Source organism: Aspergillus foveolatus, assembly GCF_047715535.1.
Source record: "Aspergillus foveolatus strain CBS 279.81 unplaced genomic scaffold BDW70scaffold_33, whole genome shotgun sequence".
Classification (NCBI taxonomy): domain Eukaryota; kingdom Fungi; phylum Ascomycota; class Eurotiomycetes; order Eurotiales; family Aspergillaceae; genus Aspergillus; species Aspergillus foveolatus.
In genome coordinates, this window is record NW_027396097.1 from 199,245 (window position 1) to 223,070 (window position 23,826).

Consider the following 23,826-nt stretch of genomic DNA (forward strand, 5'->3'; position numbering starts at 1 on the left):
AAGAAATGAATACTGAATCCCTGCACCTGCACAAATCCAAACAGTCAATTAGCACTCTTGCCAGCCTCGTCGAGTTCAGACTTCAAAATCCTCCTGTCCCTTTGCCCTTGCCAGGTGTCTTTAGGGATCATGGAGTCACTGAGACGCGAGTAGGCTGAAGTTGAGCTGAACCGAGCTGAGCTGGATGAAACTCGAGAGTTGTAGTCGGCGCAGTGTACCTTCGGGTCGCTTGGCGACTGGAAAACCGATCACCTGCCCAGAGTCTTGGCCGCGAATGACGCTAAACCCTTTTTGCCGCTTCCATGAGCTGCATTTCAAGGATTCCGACACTGTAGCGAGTTTACCAAAGGGGTCGTATACAAAATTGGTAAAGGTCGCTCATATAGATATTTGTAAGCGGACTGTGACTCATAAGGCAGTAGAAGATGAGTTTTACTGCGCCTCTTCGCTTCGCCAACTCCATTCCCGTATTCCGAGCATACAAACACCCCCCCGCATATTGCTCACTCTCAACCCACATTCCCTCTCGCAACCGGAGACCAGGACTTGCGTCAAATAGAGTCAACAATTTCAGCACAATGACAGACACTCGGCCAGTCTTCTTCTTTGATATAGACAATTGTGTGCGTACACTGATTCCAGAATTTACTCGTCCGCTGCTGACAAGTGCGCCCTCCAGCTCTACTCAAGAAGTTCGAACCCCCCTTTCCCACCCCGCGCCTGGCAAACGCTTCGTTGGACTGCCGGCTAACCTGAGATATTGCGCAGAAAACAACATTCACGATGAGATGCAAAAGCTGATTCGTACGTGCAACTTTACCAGTCGTACAGAAACCCTGAGTCAACCGCTCTAAACTCCTTCTCGCGCAGATAGATTCTTCGTGCACCATCTCTCCCTCAACTCTGAAGACGCACACATGCTTCATATGAAATACTACAAAGAGTACGGTCTCGCCATAGAGGGCCTTACGCGCCACCACAAGATTGACCCGCTCGAATTCAACCGCCTTGTCGATGACGCCCTACCATTAGACAACATCCTCAAGCCGGACCCGAAGCTGCGCCAGCTCCTAGAAGATATCGACCGGGACAAAGTGAAACTCTGGCTTCTGACAAACGCATACGTGAACCACGGCAAGCGGGTTGTGAAGCTGCTTCAGGTAGACGATCTGTTCGAGGGCATCACATACTGCGACTACGCGAATCCGCCGCTTATTTGTAAGCCGTCCCAGTTGATGTATGATAAGGCGGAGAAGGATGCCGGAGCTACAGATAAGAGTCAGTGTTATTTTGTTGGTATGTCTATCTTCTCATTGTGAGGGCTTGGGGTGGACTAGATGCTGACGGATGCGAAGATGACTCCGGCCTGAATTGCAAGGCTGCCGCGGCTCGCGGGTGGCAGGTGGCGCACCTTGTCGAGCCGGGACTTCCTGTCCCTGAGACTCCGGCTTCGCAGTTCCAGATTCGAAGCTTGGAGGAGCTGCGGACATGCTTTCCTCAGTTATTCAAGAAGTCATAGACGGGTTGTTGGATATAGATATACTAGATCTGGGCGTTGTGCAATGATTGATGATATGATGGGTGCTTACGTTTTAACTATTTTAAATTCTACAGAACATATTGTCATGGGTACAATGGTAATAGCTTATAGAACATGTCATGAATCGAATCATTGATCTAAATTATTACATCATCGAACTACCTGACAGACCAGCTATCATAAGAAAACAAAAAGAGAGTAAATACAACATTCAAAGAAACAACCCCGCAACTCCGACGTATACACTTAGAAGAACCATGGGAATAGTCACCGAAGCACCATTCCCAGCGGACGTCTGCTCAACAATACCCTCGTTGATGGTGTCATTCTTCCTTGTCCCATTCCCCTTCCCAGCACTCGGACAAATGGCCCCCTTCTTCCCCCTCCTTCCTTTGAAGCCACAAAGCCCCGATCCATTCATCTTCTTAACAGGAAAGAAAGCCTTCGGTTCCCCCTTGTCCATCTTGGCAACAAGCTGCCCTTCGTTATCCACAGTCACTCTCTTGCAACTCAGTACCTCTATGACCTCAGTCCCCGGCTTATACGCCCTAGGTATTCTAAAATTATACGGCCCGCCCTGAGACCCTTGATTCGAGAAAACAGAGACAATCTGAGAGCCCTCTGTGCCCTTGCGCGTGACATATGCGGAACCATCCAGGTAGAGCTCTTCGCTGTGGCTGGATACGTAGTGCTTGTCGAGGCGAATTGCGTGGTTGCGAAGTTTGTTGAGTGTTGATGTTGTCTTGTAGAGAGGGCCGTTTGTATTGTAAGACGTTTTCCAGAGTGGTTCGCGGTTGTAGGGGGCGTATGGTCCTTTCATATGTTGTTCTTGGCCTTGGTAGACTGCAGGTGCGTCTGATCAGATTTGATCTGAGAAAAGGCGTGTAAGTTAAAGCTTGCTTACCAACTGGGATGCCGTCGGATAAAATGTTGAAAGCCATTGCATTTTTGGCTAACTGTACAGATCATGGTCAGTACAAGTATGCGGCAGGTGCTAAGATGATGGGGAGCATACAGTCGTATCATTGATCAGAGACGCAAACCGGGGAGTATCATGGTTCTCTGTAAATGTAGCCAGCCGAGTAACGTCCTTGCATTGGCTGTGAACAGCCCGGACTTTCTCAGCAAGACCGGGCATGTTTCCTGCAGTGAAAGCCTGGACCATCGGCCCATACATCGGGTAGTTCAGGAGACCCGATACAACCTCCTCATATTTACAGACGGCGTCTGTATCCTCGGTGTAGACTTCCCCCATCGTAAACACGCCTGCCGCTTCGCTGAATCTGGTCAGGTAGGCTTCGTTCATATGCTTGGTAGCATCCACGCGCAGACCATCAATCGAGTAGTTGCCCACCAGTCCCTTTACCCAGACTTCAATCATGGAGACGACACTTTCATCCTCGGTCTTGAGATCCGGAAGGGCAACTACTTCCGTGCTGAACCAGCAGTTCTCGGACTCGTCGGGGTTGTTCCAGTCTTCAATTCTGCAGAAAGGGTGGTAGTATTTCTTGTCATTGAAAGGGAACAGGCGTGACCAGTTGATGTTTGAGCCACCGTCTAATGAACTGTTCACAGCTTGCGCCATGTCGTTGATCACAACGTCAACCATCAAATACATGCCGCGCTTGTGAAGTTCTTTAGACAGATTTCGGAGTTCACCTGCGGTCCCAAAATGCTCGTTCAGAGCGTACATGTTCTGGGGCCAGTAGCCGTGGTATGCCTCTCCGTATACGGTATTATCTGGGATGTTCTCCACCACTGACGATATTTGGACCGCGGTGAATCCGAGGTCTTGGATGTAGTCCAACTTGTCAACAACCCCGGCCCAGGAGCCTCCACAGTATCTGTAAGGGTCGCACGGCTTCTCGGGAGAGCCGGCAGGCCTGGCGAACCGGTCTGTCATCACTTGCTACATAGGTATTAGCGTTGGTTGCTGGTGCTGGTGCTGTGAAGGGACATACATAGATCGACCTCTCGGCCCATTGCTCGGCTGAAGGGGACGTGACAGCCACACTAGCTGAGGCTAGAAAGAGAGCACTTAGACATGTGAGGTGCCGCATACTCGAGTTATGTGAATCCTTTCTTGGACCTTAGAAAGGTAGGTTGTTGTGAATAAGGATCAGGTGAGGATTGTAGGAGTTATATATATTTGTGATGTACTCAGACCCTTCGGACAAATGAACAATGTATGTAACCAAAGGTATCTGATGAGCATCGTAGAATCTTCGAAAACATCGTCCTTTTATACCTTAAGAGTCACCTATGCTGAGTTCATGGCTAACGCCATTGCGACGGCAAATCAGGCACTTCCTTTGCCTGTGAACCTGGCCATTAACCTGGCCATAGGTCGAAGGGTTATGGGCACGAGGGACAACCCAGGAGACAACTCCTTTCACAAACTGACATCCTCACAAGACCAGCCTCCAGAAGTTTTGGCTATCTGATGTATAGTGGACATAGCTTCGTAGAAGCTTGGGAACAATCAACGCAAGGGGGCCTGAAGGGCTCTTGCCTCACATGAACCGGGGAGATTTTAGTCAGCGGGATTTTGCTAGTCAAGGTGAGCAAAGGGACGTCCGACGTCCAGGGACGAAGGGATAAACGGAACCAACTGCCAGGGACGTCAAGAAGGGAGGTAAGTGATGGTCGTGATATCTAGCCTCAGGTATAAGTCAGGCATCAAAAATTTGAGGCCTTATTTATGAGGTCGCAACTAACCCAAGAGAGTTCCCCTGGCGCGGTCAATAACAACATTCCAAACACAACGGCCATCCCCGCCTCTCCTTACAGCCTGGAGTTCTCCTTCTGAGTCATTACAGGAGCTCCAGTTTAAGATCAACATGGCCGAGCTTACCATCGGCAGTGTTATTGCTCTTACGGACGGTCGGCAGGCCACCGTCCGGTTCATAGGAGCTACGAGCTTCGCCGACGGCGAGTGGATTGGCGTTGAATTGACCGACGACACCGGCAAGAACGATGGCTCAGTCCAAGGTGAACGGTATTTCGACTGCGAACCAGGCTTCGGCATGTTTGTTCGCCCAACCGCTGTCGCCTCAGTCATTGAACGTCCCGTCCGCACAGCCAAACCAGCAGCCAAACAACCTGCAGGCACCGCGCCTTCCCAAAGTAGAAGCCGAGCTCAGAGCGGCATAACTGGAGCGCTGGGACTGAAAAGACCGGGCTCTATATCATCCATGAATCCCAAACGAAACAGCGCTAGTTCTAGCCCGACGCCTGCTTCGAGAGGCCCAGCACAACGGCTGTCTCTGAAGGTAAGCTTCCGCAGTCGGTTTGTCTCAGCATCGCTGATTCTCTTTCATGCAGACGCCTTCCAAATCGCCTACAAAACAGTTGACGTCCGCAACGTCTGCCAGCCGACCTTCCATCAGCGGCACTTCACGACCCTCTGTAGCCGCGCCGAAACCTCGGCCTACTACCACGAAGCCGTCCATGGGCCCTCCTACACAATCTGCCACATCTCGAGCCGCTCGTACATCCTTGTCAGGACCAGGGAACAAGACAAACAGACAGAGTTTACAGGGAACTGCGGGAACGACATCCTCAGGCTTGTCTAAGCGGCCGACCCTGCGACCAACACCTACGACTAGAACATCTGAAGAGCCAAGCCCTGCAACAGAGGGTTCGGAAACCCATTCCAATGATGTCGAGGGTGATTCTGAAATGGAGGATTTTGGGCCGCAGCCTGCACAACCCGCACGGACTAGTTCTTCGCGTCTATTGTCGGGCCAATCCGCATCGCAACGACAGTCTCAGAACATGGCAATAAACAGGGAGCTTGATGAATTGAGGACCAAGCTGAAAGTGATGGAAAAAAAGCGGGTTGAAGACCGAGAGAAGTTAAAGGACATGGAGGCTTTGCAGGCCGATCGTGATAAACTGAGAGGAATCATCCATACACTGCAAGTGAAATACAAGCCACACGAGCGTAACTTGGCCGAGTTGGAAGCAAAGCTTAAAGAGGCTGAAGCGAGAGTGGACGAGCTCGAGAAACTCATAGCAGAACATGAGTCACTAATGGAAATTGCGAGTCTGGATCGCGAAATGGCGGTAGAGATGGCTGATGCGCATAAGCTTGAATGTGAGACCCTGAAGCTGAGAGTGGAGGAGCTCGAGTTGGAAGTAGAAGTGCTGAGGGAGGAGAACGAGGAATTCGGACAGACTATGAGCCCAGAGGAGAAATCCAGCCATGGATGGTTGCAAATGGAGAAGACAAACGAACGACTGCGTGAAGCACTGATTCGCCTCCGTGATATGACCCAGCAGCAAGAAGCGGAGCTGAAGGATCAGATCAAGGAACTTCAGCAGGATCTCGAAGATTACGCTGCTATCAGGTCGAAATATGAGGCTACCAAAGAGAAACTAATGAAATCGGAGAGTAACCTGCAAGAGGTCAGAGAACGATTGGAGACTGTTGAGGGTAACGAGCAGTTGGTGGAAGAAATGGTCGAGAAAAATGCTGATCTGGAGCAACAAATCGCTCAGCTCAAGGCGGATATTTCTGACTTGGAAGTGTTGAAGGAGATTAATGACGAGCTCGAGTGGAATCATGTTGAGACGGAAAAGCAATTGCAAGAGGAGATCGAGTATCGCGAAACGCTCTATAACGATCAGGTGCACAAGATTTCGCAGCAGGATGAAGTAATTGAAGATCTAGAATACACGCTGACGCGTTTCCGGGAGCTTGTTTCTAATCTGCAGGCAGATTTGGAGGATATGCGGGCCTCGCAGCAAATAACGGAGGCAGAGGCCACCGACCTTACAGCGCGTTCTAGAGCGATGATGGACCTGAACCTCAAATTGCAGTCGTCAGTCGCAAAAGCCCAGACAAAGACGATCGATATCGAGCTCAAACGCATAGAAGCCGAGGAAGACTCTCAACATTTATCGATTGTGAAGTTGTATCTGCCGGAATACTATGAGGATGAACGGAACTCTGTCCTCGCACTGTTGCGCTTCAGGCGAGTCAGATCGAAGGCGTCATTGATGGGTAGCACTATCGAGGGAATGATATCTGAACAAGCGTCTGTCTCTCCTCCTTTGGAGGACATCTTTAGTGCTCCTGATGTCTTAGAGAAGCTTCTCTGGATAGACTCTATCTGCGGTCGATTTGGGAGTTACATCGCAAATTGTTCTGCTGAGAGCTTTGCCGAAATCCAAGGTGCTTTCTACGAACTGGAACCGGTTGAGCGTACGTTGAATTTTTGGCTCGAAGGCCTGAAGAAGAACGAGATAAACATGAAAAAGTGTGCCGTGGAATTGCAGAGATCCATTGCTCTACTTTCACATCTGGCAGAGACTCTTCTCCCAACTTCCTTGGAGACATTTGCTGACGAACTCTGTATGAGCACGACATTGACCCAGTCATACATTGAGAACTCAGTGTCCTCGATGTCGCGACTCCTCTCATTACTACAGTCGAAACTTCCGAAAACCGAAGAAGGCGATGAAGAAGTCTCGTTCTTGTTTAATAAGATGGAGGGGTTTATCTCTCAAGCTCGCAGCTTGAAAGTTGCTACGGTCAAGATTAACCGTGCCGTTGACGATTTGAGGTCAAGATCGCTGGCTCTTTCTCATGATGCGTGTGGTCCTTTCAAGCAAGCAGAGGATGCTGCCAAGGACCTTGCAAGCTTATCGCGACAAATGGGGGAGAATATTGTGCAATTAATTAGCGATGACAGTCGTGCGGAGCCCATATCCTTGCAAGAGGTTTTGACGAACATGTCTCAAATATCTGCATTGTACCAGTCAGAAGCCGCGGAGAACAACGATGGCATATCGCTCATTTTCACCATGCTACGCAGCCTGAGCGGCACTCTCGAAGAACTCGGTTCTATTTCTTCTGACTTATCAATTGCTTCGGAATTCGAGAAGCGTCCCTCGCCTTGGATTGCACGAGCCGCAGAGCTCAAATCCAACAAAGCAAACTCTCCAGATGCCGAGCAAGAAATCCGTCGTCTTAAAAACGAGATCCACGAGGCATCTACGGCACTGGGCGTCAAAGACAAAACAATCGAGGAGCAAGCCATTAAGGTAGAGCTCGTCGAATCGCGCATGCGTGAGGCAAGCAAGAAGGCGGCTGCTGTAAAGGACCTGGAAGCAAAGATTCAGGAAATGACAACAAAAGAGTCTGCTCTCCAAGCTGTAGTGGAAAACCAGCGCAAAGACTTGCAAAATCTCGAGGCCGAACGGGACGAAATTAAAACCCAACTCGACAGAGTGAAACGACTTTCCGGAACCGCTGGAGCCGCCGCATCCCCGGGCACCGTCGTCGACAATGCCGCCTCCCTCGCAGCTATGCAAGAAAACGAAGCTCTCCGCGCAGAGGTCGCATCCCTCCAGTCCGCTGTCCGCTTCCTCCGCGACGAAAACCGCCGCCAAACAATCCTGGATCCGTACTCTGTGCAACGCTCCTCAGAACTCTACGCCTGGCTCAACGCACCTCTTACGAAGAAACCTGTCCCTCCAGCCCAACGCGAAAAGATTCAGCAGACCGCATCGGAAAGCCGTGATGTGCTCTCGCATCTTCTCAAACTTACTAAAGAGTCTAGCATTGCTGATCTCAAGGCCGGCCGCCGTAACTCTGGCACCGCCAGCGGCTCGCGCACATCTAAGGAAAAGCTCAAATACCAGGTTCTCCAGCAGCGCGAGAACTTTGAACGCTGGGCTGAGTGGAAGAATGAGGTTGTGAGTCTCGAACGCGAACAGGATAGACTTGTCGCTGCGAAGCAGGAGAGGGCTGCGAGGGGTGGACGTGCAGGGGGCCGTGGACATGCTTCGCATCCGTCTATGGGATACGGCATGATGGGACGAGCGTGGCAAATCCTGGGAATGCCACCGGATCGCAAGGCAAATGCTGCTCAGCCTGTTGAGCCTGTTATTGAACCGACCTTTTAGCAGACCTTTCTATGGGCTGCTTAGCCATCTATTTTCGTTGTTTCGTGTGGGCATTGCACACTGTACATTGTTCTTATACCCATTTATACAGTGTAGATTAAACTTGATATACCTTGCCACTATGTTATTTGGTTCCTTCGCCTGGCATGTCTACCTACTCATGTAGACAAATCTTCTAAAAAATCCAAAGGTGGAACACCATTCGATCGTCTAGTACTACATATCTGCGGAGATCCCTTCACCACATTATAGCCGACTACCAGTAAGCAACGGCCCCAGAACCATGCTTACTCTTCGCGCCCCGTTCCTCCCCGTCAAAACCAAAAGATCAAAGGCACAATCTTTGAACTGCCTCCAGCCGAAGCACTAACACCACACACCCCGCAAACGTCCTGCACACCGAACTCAGATCTCTTGTCGCGTCACTGTCGCACCCACGGCAAAATAGGCTTAACATCCAAAGAAAATAGGGCAATCAACGACCAATAGAGAGGCGGTGTTCCCTGTTGGTATTTTGGTGCATGTCTTATCTGAGACGGGAGAAACGAGGACTAAGCCCAGTAGACCGAGAATCCAGGCAACAATACCCGTGAGGATATTCTATTCGCCGCTATGCTCTCGCGCAAAGCTGCGATGTGGATTCTGCAGAAGATGCAGGGGTAAGACCAGGCAACGCAGCGTAGAAGTTGTGGATAATGTTAGCTCAAAGCTAGAGATGACAAGCTTCAAATGAGCTTGCGTCATTTGGGGGCTTGAATGACTGCACGAGTCCGTCTACCGTACCCATTGACTATGACTCCACTCGCGCAAGCTCAGGAAGCCAGGATAAAGGACTCTCCGAGCGCAAGAGGTTCGACATGACAAGCGCCTGCCGAATTCCAACCCCATACCCGATCCTGAAGAGCATATCCGCGATCCAGTCTCTTGTCTCCTGTGTCACCCCATCTCTCTCAGCTGCAAGGAAAAGCGGCCATAACAACCGAACCATGCCACCAGTCCGGCTACTACTCCAATCTTCTTGAGAGGATGTCTCGGTAGCTCCGAAATGATAGGGCACGCTAGCGCAAACATCGTCGCTCAGTTGCTGAGAGAGCATCGTACTATATTCAACTGTTTCTCGGTACTCGCTTCTGCGAGTGGCATCGATATCTTCTTTGTGTGAAAGGTGACCAGCAATCCAGCCTAGAACCCCTAAAAGAAGAAGGTGTACGAACCGGTAATCGTTCCAGCACGCTGAGACTACCGTATCTGGATATATATGGTAATGACTGCCGTAGATGTGTTGAAAGGATGAAATGTTTTTGCCAGGGCCAGCGATCTCACCCATACGCTCCGGGACGTTGACTACGGTGTAGCCCCGGGTAAGCTTAAAGGACTTTGCCCAGGCAGCAAGCTCAGCATCGAGTTTTAAGGCCCTCTTCACCAACTTGGTTGGCTCTATAAGCGCACCGTTCTTCAGGCTAGCACATAGATCACCGACCCGTGACATCAGCAGGAAAAGAGCATCGTCCATTCCTATGTCGCCGCCTTCATGACGGTGAGGAAAGGCTCCGTGGGACAATTGCACAAGCCACCGAGGCGTAGATCGTTTCAGCCAGAAGTTACCAAGAACCTGCTACTGAGTTAGTTGAGGTCTCGACTCGAGACCAGCAATGATAGACATACAATGTTCCTGCGAGATTGAGTAAACAAGCCCAGCCCGATGGGGTCTTCGAGCTGCTGGGAGCCGCGCAACTGGATGATTCTGGAGCACCCGTCCATATGCTTCACGAATTTCCCCATCAGAGATGTGCCGTCACAAACCATTATCTATGTGGTATGGTCAACCCGCCGGTTCCTTGTACTGAACGACGGCACCCGGCCATATACTCACCTCAAATATGCCCAAAAAAGTCACTGCTACCAGACTGGCGTCTGAAGTGGCCTGCCTTGGGTCGCTTAGAGCAGCATTTGTCTCTGCCAGAGCAGAACCATACTCTTGACGTGCAGTGAACATGAGCTGCGGAGACTGGTGGATATTAGACAGCGCCGCTAGTCCAACGGCATTGATGCTGGCAGTGGCTGCTCTTGCAGACGGAGTGTTCAGGATGGACGGTAGATTGTTCCCTACAGACCGGTTGAGGTAACGGGACAGCGCAAAGGCGGCACCCTGGTCTCTGAGTGGGATGGAGACCTGCTGCTGTAAGAAAGGATTGGACGGGCTCGATATTTGTTGCCGTGGAGGCAATTGCGCGCTGTGAGAGGAAGAAGTAAGTGTAGACGAAGACGACGAAGACGATGAAAAGGAAGGCGAGTTCTTCCTCTTCACCTCCTCAGTCTGGTCGAAGAATCTCTTGGAGGAGATGTCGCGGTAGCCCGAACATTCTCTCTTAGCCCGGATACACTGGGAGCAGGATGGTCTTTTGTGGTCGCACTATCTAGAGTCAATACGAAGTTACCTCACCTGACCTCACTATTGTGGCCGACTGGTAGCGCCACCCACCTTAAGTCGGCGACTTCGGCACGGACCGCAGGCAGCGCTGAGCTTGCCGCGATGCACCATGGAAGCTGGGGATGTAAATGAGATATCCTAGTCTCGAGCAATGGGCAATGGAGGATGGAGGATTACCGCTGTTGATGAATGATGGAAAGTGAGAGATTGGGAAGGAGCTGAATAAGGCGGCTTAGGTGAGGCTGTGCAGGTACTTGAAGGGCGGCTGCGTGCCTGCTATGCCTCCAGGCGGGTCTACCCTTTGTGCAGACTACTCCAAATAGGCACCAGTTTCCCCTAGTCTACAGTACTTGTAAGAGGCTAAGAAGCTTTGTCACTAGCCAGTGGAGTGTATATTCGAGCAATTACACCAGTGGTGTCAGCCACTAAATACTGAAGGCACGAGCCACCAGGCAGGGCTCCTGCACCCTAGGACACCAACTGGGATACTCCGTACCCTGCAGCCCATGCATCCGCTGACTGAGGCAGAGGTAGGACTGGTCTGCGAGAAGAGCTCGCTTGAATTTCACAAACTGCTTTGATGAAACCATCGCGAAGCATCTCCAGGTGTAGTTGCATTTTCGGATCCCCTTGTTTCACAGCCTATAGAATGGTCTAAAGCCCTCCTTCAACTAATTCCCATGGAGGATATCCGTTTCACCGGCGTACTTCAGCCGGTAGGTTAAGATTGCCATCCGATAGAGTTCACGGGGGTTTCGTGGTCTCGACCAAGCAGGACAATTATAGCTTCGCAGTACCGGACAGCGCTTGGGATCCGTACGGCAGAAAGGTATGGACGGAAGCGCCCTTGGAAACCCCCTTGGCCGCGGCCAAGATTTCTTGGGAGAGTCGAGTGTCAGATGCCGACATGACATCCGCACTGTCGGCATCAGTCTCAAAGTCAGGGAATCCCAAAGTATATCAGACTTCCTATGCAGCGACATCACAAGCTCATCATTGATATGTAGGTGTGTAGCAGTTGTTAAACATTGGGCCGCGTTCAGGCATGCGCATTTGGACCTTGCGTGTATGAGAGAAACCCAGCATGGGCGAGAGCAGAGGCCGGTTTGATAAGTGCATCAGGCACGACAGAAGAAACTCTCTGATAGTCGAAGTCGCTCAATTTATAACACGTCAGCGAGGCAAAACTCACGTCGACAATGGCGGGACTCTGTAGACGGTCACTAGATAGCGCCCCAGAGTAAATTAGAGATGTCAGCAGCAATCAGGAGAGAGGATATTGACTCAACGAGGTTATTGTCTAGATTTCGGTCACTGGTGATGAAAGTAGAGATTTTATCTTCAAGCTTCAGTTCATCAAGGTTTAGCTGTTCAGCAGCACAACAAAGGCGGGACACGAGTACCTTGCAGTTTGGGTGAGTGTCGGTGTTAAAGAGGTAAGTGATTCGCTAAGGACGGTAAATCACCTCGAATGGGTGAGTGATCTCCTGAGGGTGAGCATCCTGACTCACCCAAAAGCGGCAATGAACGAAAGAGGAAGAAGTGTCCTCGTAGATTTTGAACGATATCATTCCTTACCTAGGCACTATGCATATATTGAGGTCGTTTGCAGCACCTCAACTTCCACCACTCCGGCCCTTCAACCCAACCTTCGCTCCATAGTAACTACTAAGCACCAACCCCATCTGCTCCCGCCATGGCCTCTCATCCCTGGCCTCGATGTCGCAAAATCTATGCACCATCCTCACAACCACATACGCAGCCTCCGTCAGCGCCTTTTGCTGGCCTAGGCAGATCCTTGGGCCACCGCTGAAGGGGAGGAATCCCCAATCTGGACGGAGCGGCGCCTTGCCGCTGCCCTCTGCAGGCTGCAACCACCGCTCCGGACGAAACTGCTCGGCGTCGTCCCCGTAGATTTCCGTAGATCTTTGCATCGTCCAGGTAGACTAATGCACGATCGATCTCTTGGCCACGAATATAGGCTGGCAGCCGTCAACGCCTCCGCCGCGCGGGAGGAATGTGTGTCTTGTTGCGCACCGGATGTTCGTAGGGACTGGAGGGAAGAGGCGGAGGGCTGAGGATTTGGCGTGTGCGTCCTTGTGTTAGCCAGCCGCCCAGGCACCAAATAACAGTCACGGGATAAGGCGTGGTGGGTTCTGCGTACCTTCATTCAGCACTGCCCGCACATACTTCATCTCGCGGAGCTGGGTATATGTCGGTAATGGGCATTTCCCTTCTCCCTGGGGTGCAAGGCCAGACTCTACAAGCGCCTCCATCTCCAGTTTCCGCCAGACGCTCGGATGCCGTGCAAGCATGTAGAAGACACTGCTCAACAAATTTGCTGTGGTATCCCTCGCGGCCAAATGCGAATCTGCACACCGTCGCTGACTGTGCCGGCTAGCTGGGAGAGAAGGTCATACCGACCCTCGCTCTCGCTCTCACTCCCTCTCCCTCTCTCCAGCTTGCCTCTATTCTCATGAGCCGGACTGCTGAGTCTACGTTGCTCCAGAGCCTCATAGACGAACCCGTCAACAGCCGCATGCACAATTCGACAATCGTCATCAAACTTGGTATCCTTCACGAGTCCCCGAAAAGGACCTAGATTCGCCCGGACCTGGAGATAAGACTGGGCCTCGTCGAATGCGCGACTGAACCGCTCAGCTTCGAAGTCTCCTTGCCGGCTTCCTGCGTGCTTGAACGGCCGGCCAAGAAGTGAATGCAACGCGCTGTCGAGAGTCAAGTCGCGAAAAAAAATCTCAGTGTTTTTGACTCGGAGGGCTTACCACGGGGGGTCAGAAACCAGGTCTCGGCTGAGTTTAATATGATATACCGCTGGCATGCGACGACCAGTAACGAAGACGAAAAATGGCTGAACGAGCTTTCGGGGAGGGTTTTCGGTAGCAAGGTCGATCCTAGTATGAGCCCAGCATCTTGGAATTATCCTGCTCTCGAGTCTCTATTCGTGATTGACTGACTATCGAATGCGATGCAGGTACATTGTCTGCGCAAAGATATCTAAATGGACTGCATGAGTATCTTGGGAAGACTGCACCGGGCGAGCCAAACACATGGATGTTTGGGGGCTTGAATCGAGGAAAAGATGGGATGTTCGTGGATAAGGACCTTGTGAATTTGCTCCATGATGGGTGTGAAACGTCGCCGGTGCGTTCTTATCTCCAGGTCTTCAATAGACACGAGGCGACTGAAGTACTGGAACAGGAGCGTTCGGCGCCCGCAACATACCCAAGGCCATGAAAGCCATCGAAATGCGCGGCATCGAGAAAGGCAGGGAGTGGGGTTTGGCGACTTTGAATGAGCTGAGGGCGTTCTTCAAGCTGAAGCCCCATTCAACATTCAGTTGGTCTTCCCCTTTGTTTTACGTCTTCAGACTACAGCAACTAACAACATGCTGTAGCGGACGTGAACTCAGACTCGAAAGTCGCTGAAGCATGTACGTTCTTACCGATATCCCTACTCTGACCTGATAGAGCTAGACATACGCTAACAACACACTAGTGGAAGCACTCTATGGCCATCTAGACAACATCGAGCTCTACGCTGGCGTGCAAGCCGAAGAAGCTAAGAAGCCCTTCCTCCCCGGCGCAGGCTTCTGTTCTGGCTTCACAATCTCGTTTGCCATTCTCTTAGACGCTGTTGCTCTTGTGCGGGGCGACCGGTTCTATACCGTTGACTATAGTCCGGTGAATCTGACGAATTTCGGGTGAGCCGCCCACAGTAAACCCTTCAAACTCTGCTAATAACAAACATGTTCAACACAGCCGAGTCGGACCCCGACGTCGCAAATGGCGGCGTCATGTACAAGCTCCTCATGCGTGCTTTTCCTGGTTGGTACGAACCTAATAACGTCTACGCCTTATATCCATTTACCACACCTGCAAAGAATAAAGAAGTGTTTGAAGAAAGCGGACACGCTGGAGTTCAAGAGGCCCGAGTATACTAGGTCTCCTGTCGCTATTACGAGTTGGAAGGGCGTTGTTGAGTTGTTGAACAACCCCGAGGTGTTCCGTGTTCCATGTATGCTTGCTTACCTTGCCTTGCATTATCATACCCAGCCCTGGTTCCGATATCCGCTAACTGGTTGGTATGAAGGGAACAAAAACACCTTTCGCCTTACCAAACACGACTACATGCTCAGCGGTGACTTGGCGGCGAACTTAGAGCAGCGCACTTTCATGGCGGAACGGCTGTATAGGGTTCCAGATGCCCTAGAGCAAGTTCGGAAGTTCTATGAATCCATCACTGCGAATCTTATCCGGAGGAACAGTATGCAGCTAGGGAATTGTCCTGTCAGATTGGCTGCATGCTGAACTTGGGGATGAGGAGCTAAGAAAATCGGAGGTTTATACGTTTGCAAGTGCCGGGCGGGTGTTGAGGAAACCATCACAAACGAAGAATGGTGATGGGAAGGATGGAAAGAAAGATAGGGCTCTGGGGTATGTGGAGCACTACGCCAATACGGAGGGTTTGGTGTCGAAATTGGGGGTCTTGCAGTTTACATCCAGGTCCAGCACTTCGTCTGCGTCTTCACACACGAACACGAACTACATCCACAACCAGCATAGCCACCAGAATCCCCCCTTCAATCACTTCCATGGGCCGGTCTTCATCCGTGAGAGTTCGGGACACTTGTTGAACATGCATTATCTTGACACGATGTTTAGCGAGGATTCCGGGTTCATGGACAGGTTGGTTGATTTGCCAATGGATGGAGGGATAGTGCAGAGGCCGTTGGGGGATTTGTCGCGGTTATGGAAATATAGAGGGGGAGGAAGTCCGGATGATGGGGAGTATTGTCATGGCGACGGGGATAAGGATAAGGTGGATGTGAAGGGACTTGAGGGATGAGATAAGGATATATTTCGAGGTGACCAGAAAGGCTTACGTTTAGATGAAGGAGGTAGTCTGAAAACTTGATCACGCTCGTGTATGCTTGTCAAGATTGTCATGTACAAGAGTAGTCACCATCAATTGGTACAAGATGTAAGTAGTAATGCGAACATCAAATTCAAATAGAACGCCGGCTAAACAACTCGCCAAATAATATAAATATTAGATAGGGTAACCCTTTTATACACTCATTTGAAACCAACCAAGAACACAAGGCGCTAATGCTCGTCTAACGGAAAAATAGCAGAAACGCGAAAAAAATCACAGGTTGCCCGATAACACGGCTTCCGTGGCTGCAGTTAGTTAGCATCAGGGTTCCCATAAAAGGTATTAACTAAATGGGTCTATGCTTACCAGAATTGATATATGGCCGCTTCGAGTCCAGGTTAACGCCAAACCGCCTCTCCAGCTCCTGCTTGATATTCTTCTTCGTAACGGTCATGAGGTCGGCCGTGCGTAGAATGTCACGGATCTCTGATAGAATCGCGTCGTCGCTCGGTAGGTTGACGTCTTCCATCTCCATGTCCATGTGGCGGCTCATCATCTCTGATGGGGCGAGAGACATCCGAGACATATGCCGAGGCAGCTCAAGCTGCGACATAGGCCGTGACCCGGGGAATCCGTATTCAGATTGGGTGGCGGGGTGGTACTTGGTGCCGTATGAGATACCAGAGATCTCTGAGCGGTCGTCTCGCGAGGTCTGTGCCTCCCATAGCTCGGCCTGGTACTCTTCCCACCTCTTCTTCGGGATGGACGCGGGGTCGAATTTCCCTTCGTCGGAGATGACGATCTTGCGGCCCTTTTCTCCGGTAATGATACGCGTGTTGCCCCAGGAGAAGTCGTCCATGTGCCAGAATGAGTAGAGAGGCAGAGCCAGGGAGTACACGGGAATAGCAAGGATGTAGATTATCATCCATCCAATCATTTCCCATTTTCGGCGGACGATAAAGATGATTGCTTGTAATCCGTAAATCGCAGCAAGGAGGAGGAATGAAGTCCAGGGTATAGTTGATGTGTCCCGCACCAACCAGACAATCAGGTACACAATGTATGCAACAGTGACGGGCATGATTATGGTGCTGATGAGATCGATGAAGACCACAAATCTCATACTGAAGCAGCAAAAACCGCACAGTTGCTGAAGGGGAATCAATTCCACCAAGTTGTGCACAGTAGAGTTGATCCAGCGACGACGTTGAGAAAGGAACACAGTCCAGTTTTCTGGAGCAATAGTATAGGCCTGCGCTCGGAAGTTGTACTTGGTCTTGAACTTCGGATGATGTTTCAGCAGCAATGTCGTCAGATAACGATCCTCTCCCAAATGCAACAAATTCTTCATATGCAGCGTGTCAACACGTATCTCCGAGTACGCCTCCACAATTTCCTTGCTCACGAAAAGCGGCTTTCCACTCTCGGCGGACCGGATGCGGTACATAGTGAAACAACCAGGCAGACAAGTGATTGAACCGAAAAGACTCTCAAACGCTTTCGTAAGGTTGTGGGAGATATAATACTCGTACACTTGAATCATAGTGACAGCAGAAGTTTTGGCGTTAGTTAGCGATGTCTCTCCACAGACACCGATAATCCGGGTATCATTGAGACAAGAAGAGACCATCCGGGTTGCAGCATCCGGCGCAACAACAGTATCGGCGTCGACCTGAAGTATGAACTCATAGAAGGTAGGGTTGACTCCAATGATGTTTCGAATATGGTGGTGCATCTCAAGCTCCATGGGACTCATAGGAAGGTTATAGTGGACGCGGTTCAGAAATCGCATTAGGACCATCTGTGAATCACGCTTACCGCGGTTACCAGGTCGAGAGACTTCCGACGGCTTTCCGACCTTGACGACAACGAGGAAGGGAACAATATGACCCTGCACCTCATACAGACCGGAATAGACCTTACCCATGTTGTGCTGTTTCATACCTTCACCCAAACTCTCAAAACTGAGCGGCTCCGGGTCAACTGACTCGGGAACACCCAAGATATCAAGAACAATCCGAGGTGTGGGGCGATCGTTGCCTTGACCAATGATCATGCCGTCGCAAATGACGACGAGAAGCTTGCGTTTATCGTCGTACTGCATGCGGGCCATCGAGTCGATGGCACGGCGCAGCGACTCTTCATCCTCAGTGTAGGCCGGAACCTGACAAATGATGAATTTGTCAAGATTCTCAGGTACATTCTTCTTTCCAAATTGCAGAGCTGCAAAGAACTTGAAGACGATGACCGAACAGATGAGGACTGAGATTGCAAGGATGAAGTATCGCGCAAACTGGCACTGCGTCGAATTTCGAGTGTCCACATGGCCGACAATGAACAGATTGTTCAGACAATCCATCATGTCCACACGCAATTTAGGGGTAAGCGGCAGATCTTCCCAATACTTGGTGATATCCTCGCCAGCCTTCTGCTGGAAAAGATCAACCACCAAGCTATCCATAAAGTCAGTATCAATACCGGTGGTGTCGTCACCCTCCCGTCCTTGGATTCGTCGGCCTCCAGCAATATAGCTTGTCAAGTCGTATATTTTCCCATTAATGCTTGCAATGTTTTGAGATTTGCTGGCCAAGGTTTGCAGGTATTCCGAACTGTATCCGATCCAGCCCTTATAGTAGTTCGCCCTGAGGTAGATCATCTGCTCGGCATACCAGTCCGGGCGATAGTCATCGCGGAAGTATCTGAAATCGTGATACACCGAGTTGGGGTCACCGGAACTGGTTGAGGTAACGGAGCCAGAAAAGTTCGTCGGCTTGTAGTCGAGCAATACTTTTGGGTCCACACTGCCGTCCTTACCAAGACACAGCGCTGAAACTTGAACAGGGAAAAGGGCGGTGGAATCAACACCAGCGTATTTTTTCAATGCTGACTCCGGCACGATGCCTGGATAATGAGAGTCCATAAACTCTCCAAGATCCAAGACAAGCCCGCGGATAGAAGTGTAGGAGCTGTGGCCATCTTTGCCATCGTGTGACGACAATTCTGCAGGGGAATAGACGTGTTGTGTCGGACAGATGAGCGAGGGAAATCCCACAATGATGAATACGGCAATAGCACAGGCCAACCAGATAAGTAGATTAATTGCGAACTTTTCACGCCATGCAATTTGAATGTCTTTGCGCTTCATCCGACCGATGTATCGAATGGCAGGGGTTGGGATGTAGAAAGTGAGCAGCCAAACGATGGCCATCCAGCGCTTACGACTGCCGGATACTGGCACTTCGTCGACCTCTTCCATCTGTTTTTCATTTCCCTTTTCCAGCATCTGTTCCCTGGTTTCCAAGTTGTGAAACATATCGCCTGAATTAAACGCCGAGTAACCGGCTTCAGAGCGTCCATCAAAATCCCGACTGGTATTAGATGCCTGCTTTGATTCATCGCCGTAGATGTATGCACCGGGTGAATGGTCGGAAGGATTGAGGAGTCGAACCTTGGAATCTGCGTAGTTGGCAGTCCGAGGGTGGAGGAGTGCATCGCCGCCATCATCCTCGGCGGCAAAGGAGGGAATGACACGCTCACCCACTTTGGCGAGGTCCGCCCAGCACCGTTCGCTGAGGAACACTCCTGTACTGCCGACCCGGGCTTCGTTTCCGGGCCAGCGCTTCTCATCCAAGACCACTTCGGACTTCTCTTTGTCGCTGCCAACCACCACGTTGCCCACCTCCGCAAGACCAAGGAACTCGGCAAATGGTAGAAAGACGCTGAAATCGGCGTTTCGGAGCCGCTGGCTGATTTCCGCAATGCCCAGTGTTTGAACTTGGGTCCTCACGCACTTGCTGTCAAATTGGTTGGCGATGCGCCGGTCGTTTGGTTTCAAGCAAAAGACGAAGTACGGATTCAGATTGCCGGAGGTCAAGCACTTGCTCACAATGTCAAGAGACGATAGGAACTGCCCGGCCGCGCACTGCATGCCACCCATGAGCATGCCGCTTTTCCTCTTGGCCGAAGAATTCTTGGCTGAACTGCCCGTTTGGCTTTCCGTCTCATACGGATCCTCGGCTGGTGTAGCGTCGAACGTGAGCCGTGAAGCCGGACTGGTCTTGCGCCTAGCCATGCTAGGCATTCGTAGCGGCTTTGAGCTGACTTGAGCTTGCATGATCGCAGTCTTCTCTTTGGGATGGGCCACGGTCTGCAAGGCTTCTTGACCAAAGAGCTCCCTAACGAAATCGCTTCGGGTAGACTTCATGAGGTTCATCAGGTCACCAGAGATAACCTCGCCATTCTCCTCTAGTAGTCCTGTAGCAGAGTAGTCGACCTCTCCAGCAAAGTGTTTCACGGTGAATGATGAGCGAGCATTCTGTGAAACCATACCGTATCCATTTCCAGAGCCTGACGCCCCAGCAGTGATAGCAGGGTTCTTATTTTCGAATCTTCTCCGCACAGCTTCCACAAATTGAGCATCCGTCCGTCCGCGTCTTGTTTGGTCGTCTAGGATGCTGAGCAGTCCGTTACCTTGTTTCAGCAGCCCACGAACAGCATCGGTGTTATCGAAATAGCTCGTTGCGGGCACGGCAACTTCTTCGCGTTCTAACATATCCGCTTTCCGGTCAAAGAATGACCGCAGACAGAAGTTGTACAACGATTCACAGGCGGCGTTGTTCAAGAGCTGGTCAAGGGTAGAACCAGTAGAACAGGCTTGAGCAAATCCGGGGAAGTCAATAATCGAAACTGTGTTGGCAACACTGTCCTCAGCAGCACAAATTCTCTGGTTTACGTTCTCGATAACGTAGGCAACCAACAGAGAGTACAGAACGCGCGAGAGCTCATCTGCACTTCGTCGCGCTCCCTTGGGATCGAGCATGACAGTAACACGCTCCCGATGGATGGTCTTGGTCCGGTAACCGAAGCTGGCCTCCAACTCCCCGACTCCCAGACCGAGGAACGCGGCGATAATGGAGAGGACGTCCTTGTTCTTGACAACAGTGACGGTCTCGCCACCTTCATGAGAATATCCACCAGACTCCTCTGCGCCAGTGAGCGTAGCCTGGCCGCTGCCAAAGTCAAGCTGGCCGATGTGGAGGATAGCAGCCAAGATTTGACAGATCTCGGCTATTTCACTCCGAGGGAATTCCAACTTCCTCAAAGCGGTCTTGAAGTGCTGGAAACCATCCGCATCGTTGATCCCGACTTTCAGCTGAGTCGGGTGGCCCAAGTACCTCCATCTCTTGTGATCAGCAGACGAAAGCCTACCACCTGCAGTCGTAACATGGATAGGGCTGTCCAAGCCCAAATGTGCCTTCTCCGCGGCGCTTGTCCCTGCAAGCAGATAATATAGAACATGGAAGCTACGTTCGCCCGTGGGAACCGAGGCAATCCGGCTACGTTCAAGTCTGTGGTCGATGATCTTTCCTCCTATCAAAGTCGGGTTAACGGAGGACGCATCATATTGCAGTTCCAGGAATAATCCAGCTTTTGACGCGGTAGGTGTCGTCAACGACTTGGTTGTGGTGAGGGTGTCGAAAATAAAAGCGGCATAGGACAGTTTCGATGACAGCGGAGTGGACGAAAAGGAGAGGAATGATGAAAGAAGGTGAGATCGAAGAGTCGTTTTACCGGCGCCACTCTCGCCTCTGGATATATTCAGTGAGTGCTGCTTGAATCAGAGACAACCCCGGAAAAACTCACAGGAAAACAATCGCTTGGTTCTCTCCTCGAGCACCGAGCCGAGTATAAGCCCTCCGAGCGAGGTCCTCGGTCTCGCCCATAGCACTGCCTTCTTTCCCGCCATCAGGACCTTTCGACGATGAGGTGTAATTGTTTAAGCTGATTAGTGCATGGGAGGAGAGCCGCGCGGTGGGTAGGCCGACATGGAATCTGGTAGAGCAGTCAAATCAGCTAGATTCTACCTAGAACGATAGAACTACCACATACCGACTTGCTAAATGTGCGGTAAGATGGGTATCGGATTGTAGATGGGCTGGTAACGAGGGGAGTGACGACTGCACATGCGACGGGGTGTGCCCCGCTGGTAAAGTCCCAACCATGGCCCCGAAACCTCAATTTGAGGAGATCGTGTATGAATGGGTTATATAGGCCGCGCTACAGCAGCAAAGGTGTCCCTGACCGATCCGAACGAGCAAGCTTTTGTGCCCAAGACTTTGATCGAGTAACGGTTGAATCAGCGACAAAAAAAAGTGGACATCTCCTGCATACGAAGCAGATATGGTCAAGGCAGGTAACACAGAGATCGCTGACGATTCGAGGATATCGAGCAGATACTAAAACCGAGTGGTTTCCGAGATTCGCGGCGTTAGAGTGCAGTCCGAGCGATCGTGAGATGAGAAATCAGTGCGGCAGTTGAACGAAAGACGATCATAAGATTAGAACTATGAAGGCGATACCGAAGTCAGGACGTTCAATAATGCAAGCAATGAGAACGACCGGACAGCAAAAAAATGAAGCTGGAGAACGAGCGAGGAAAAGACGCCAGACGACAGCAACAGAAACAGAGCCGAACAACAATCGACGGCGTTTCTCTGGGATCAGCTGTGATAAAGGGAATTCGATAGCGGAGATGCCCGTAACTTGCTAATACAAGCGGTATTTTTCAACATGGAACATCAGGCCCAGTCCCCAGTCGACGACCACTTTATGCTGGGCCGCTGGACCGGCTAGGTTTCATTCTATATTGATTCAGGCCTATCTACTAGTTCTAATAAACGAAGTCTCCGTTCATTTATCTCGATCTACCAGACCAAGGTTTGCTTGATTTGAGTAGACTATTGAAGTTGATGTCAACATATGAGCCCTTCGTCCCTGGCCTGGGAAATCCCTGGTTATGCTCCAGCCGGAAGAACCAAAGACCCTTGGACGGCCTGCAGCACGCGTACCAAGTGTTCTTAAAATAGTCATACTGTCATACTGTCATAAAAACCAGAAAACCAGAATCCCAGGCGAGAGGAAAAAAAATTGAAAATTGAAATTCAGTCTCAGATATGATACGGAACTAGACCAGATCGAAGAATGTGAGACAGCAGACCGGTCCAATCGCCCATTCAATATTAGCGGCAATCATTCAACGCCACGCAGGTTGAAGAACAGGAAAAGGGGCTCGCCTGCCTTTCCCCTATTTCTTTCTAGTTGGACACGAAAAAAAGAAAAAAAACTGTGCCGATTCAAAACCCGCATTCGATTTTCGATGACATGTCGAAGATTCTGGGTTTGAATTGTCATGATCAGCATCAACCCCAGTTTTATTGGCAGGATTTGCCAGTGGACACACAGCGCTCTGGGTTGGAGGAGAGTCGAGGGAAACGACAAGCTCAGCAAGAAAGTGGGTGCCGATGATCAGACAATAGAGGAGCATATGATAAAGATGGTCGGATTGAAAAATACGGCTAACCGTAGTTCAAATATACCATGGCTGCTAGGCTAGGCTAGAACCTTCTGGCTCTCCGGGTATAAATAACAACAAGGCGCCCACACGGCCACCCAACAAATCTTGCTGGCGAGGAACTGTCATATGCTCCTGCTCAGGCCGTCGAAGATCTGGCATCTGGCATTCGTGCGGGCCAGCAGCAGAGTATCAGCCATGGCGATCTGACAGGCTTGATTCGCGATGGGTGAGACAAGGCCAGAAACTCTGGAGAAGTCCGTGAGACATTTGCTGTTATTTTAGGGTCCAGAGCCCCGCAGCTCTCTCCATGCCCTGACCTGTTACTATTTACTAATCCAGTAAGCGGCGGTTGATCGCTAAACTCCGTACTGTAATTATACAAGCTTGAAATACATGGCCTTTTGCTATGAGAGTCCACAGATAGATCAGGATGAAGAAGCGCAAGGATCGTTTAGATATTTATCGCTCATCTGGGCGTCCTGGTCCCTTGAACCCTGAGAAGGGGTCGGCCTGATTAATCATTATGGGACTAGAAATAGGCCACTCGGGTGCCTTTTCAGTAGTCGATCTTTCGGGACGCTGGACTCTTTAGTTCGAAGGTAGTGGTAATCTATCTGTAATTCTCGTAATTTTTAATACGCGGCCGGAGTCGCCCAAAACAACCTGAAGCAGAGCGATTCACTCCGCTGC

The 23,826-nt window shown here is 50.8% G+C and overlaps 8 protein-coding genes across 8 annotated transcripts; 3 read left to right on the forward strand and 5 right to left on the reverse strand.

Moving 5' to 3' along the window:
- The first annotated feature begins 85 nt into the window (after nucleotides 1-85).
- BDW70DRAFT_73145 (putative pyrimidine 5'-nucleotidase) lies at nucleotides 86-1,651 on the forward strand. The gene is made up of 6 exons (XM_073744701.1): nucleotides 86-367; nucleotides 423-623; nucleotides 680-692; nucleotides 769-804; nucleotides 871-1,296; nucleotides 1,356-1,651. Exons 1-6 carry the CDS (start codon nucleotides 185-187, stop codon nucleotides 1,517-1,519), a joined length of 1,023 nt encoding a protein of 340 aa, XP_073594860.1. The 5' UTR covers nucleotides 86-184; the 3' UTR covers nucleotides 1,520-1,651.
- An 18-nt stretch (nucleotides 1,652-1,669) lies between these two features.
- On the reverse strand, nucleotides 1,670-3,788 carry BDW70DRAFT_73190 (alpha-amylase). Its single transcript, XM_073744702.1, has 4 exons — nucleotides 3,502-3,788; nucleotides 2,556-3,449; nucleotides 2,445-2,496; nucleotides 1,670-2,383 (listed from the first exon to the last, which is right to left on the reverse strand). Exons 1-4 carry the CDS (start codon nucleotides 3,598-3,600, stop codon nucleotides 1,752-1,754), a joined length of 1,677 nt encoding a protein of 558 aa, XP_073594861.1. The 5' UTR covers nucleotides 3,601-3,788; the 3' UTR covers nucleotides 1,670-1,751.
- A 592-nt stretch (nucleotides 3,789-4,380) lies between these two features.
- On the forward strand, nucleotides 4,381-8,455 carry BDW70DRAFT_161109 (putative dynactin; the record flags this gene model as incomplete). Its single annotated transcript, XM_073740945.1, has 2 exons — nucleotides 4,381-4,812; nucleotides 4,865-8,455. 2 exons carry the CDS (start codon nucleotides 4,381-4,383, stop codon nucleotides 8,453-8,455), a joined length of 4,023 nt encoding a protein of 1,340 aa, XP_073594862.1.
- Nucleotides 8,456-8,567: 112 nt separating this feature from the next.
- BDW70DRAFT_138640 (Zn(II)2Cys6 transcription factor) lies at nucleotides 8,568-11,058 on the reverse strand. The gene is made up of 4 exons (XM_073737259.1): nucleotides 10,938-11,058; nucleotides 10,329-10,868; nucleotides 10,121-10,264; nucleotides 8,568-10,067 (listed from the first exon to the last, which is right to left on the reverse strand). Exons 1-4 carry the CDS (start codon nucleotides 10,995-10,997, stop codon nucleotides 9,246-9,248), a joined length of 1,566 nt encoding a protein of 521 aa, XP_073594863.1. The 5' UTR covers nucleotides 10,998-11,058; the 3' UTR covers nucleotides 8,568-9,245.
- A 21-nt stretch (nucleotides 11,059-11,079) lies between these two features.
- On the reverse strand, nucleotides 11,080-12,312 carry BDW70DRAFT_138644 (uncharacterized protein). The gene is made up of 2 exons (XM_073737260.1): nucleotides 12,176-12,312; nucleotides 11,080-12,109 (listed from the first exon to the last, which is right to left on the reverse strand). Exon 2 carries the CDS (start codon nucleotides 11,867-11,869, stop codon nucleotides 11,558-11,560), a length of 312 nt encoding a protein of 103 aa, XP_073594864.1. The 5' UTR covers nucleotides 11,870-12,109; nucleotides 12,176-12,312; the 3' UTR covers nucleotides 11,080-11,557.
- A 1,395-nt stretch (nucleotides 12,313-13,707) lies between these two features.
- Nucleotides 13,708-15,752, forward strand: BDW70DRAFT_161112 (heme peroxidase; the record flags this gene model as incomplete). The annotated part of the gene is made up of 9 exons (XM_073740946.1): nucleotides 13,708-13,801; nucleotides 13,879-14,052; nucleotides 14,106-14,243; nucleotides 14,302-14,337; nucleotides 14,403-14,607; nucleotides 14,666-14,735; nucleotides 14,795-14,921; nucleotides 14,997-15,193; nucleotides 15,246-15,752. 9 exons carry the CDS (start codon nucleotides 13,708-13,710, stop codon nucleotides 15,750-15,752), a joined length of 1,548 nt encoding a protein of 515 aa, XP_073594865.1.
- Nucleotides 15,753-15,805: 53 nt separating this feature from the next.
- Nucleotides 15,806-21,956, reverse strand: chsE (chitin synthase class Va). Its single transcript, XM_073744704.1, has 4 exons — nucleotides 21,672-21,956; nucleotides 21,426-21,614; nucleotides 16,149-21,370; nucleotides 15,806-16,087 (listed from the first exon to the last, which is right to left on the reverse strand). Exons 1-4 carry the CDS (start codon nucleotides 21,782-21,784, stop codon nucleotides 16,056-16,058), a joined length of 5,556 nt encoding a protein of 1,851 aa, XP_073594866.1. The 5' UTR covers nucleotides 21,785-21,956; the 3' UTR covers nucleotides 15,806-16,055.
- A 615-nt stretch (nucleotides 21,957-22,571) lies between these two features.
- Nucleotides 22,572-23,280, reverse strand: BDW70DRAFT_138651 (uncharacterized protein). Its single transcript, XM_073737261.1, has one exon. The coding sequence runs from the start codon at nucleotides 23,104-23,106 to the stop codon at nucleotides 22,867-22,869; it is 240 nt and encodes a 79-aa protein (XP_073594867.1). The 5' UTR covers nucleotides 23,107-23,280; the 3' UTR covers nucleotides 22,572-22,866.
- Between the last annotated feature and the right edge of the window lie 546 nt (nucleotides 23,281-23,826).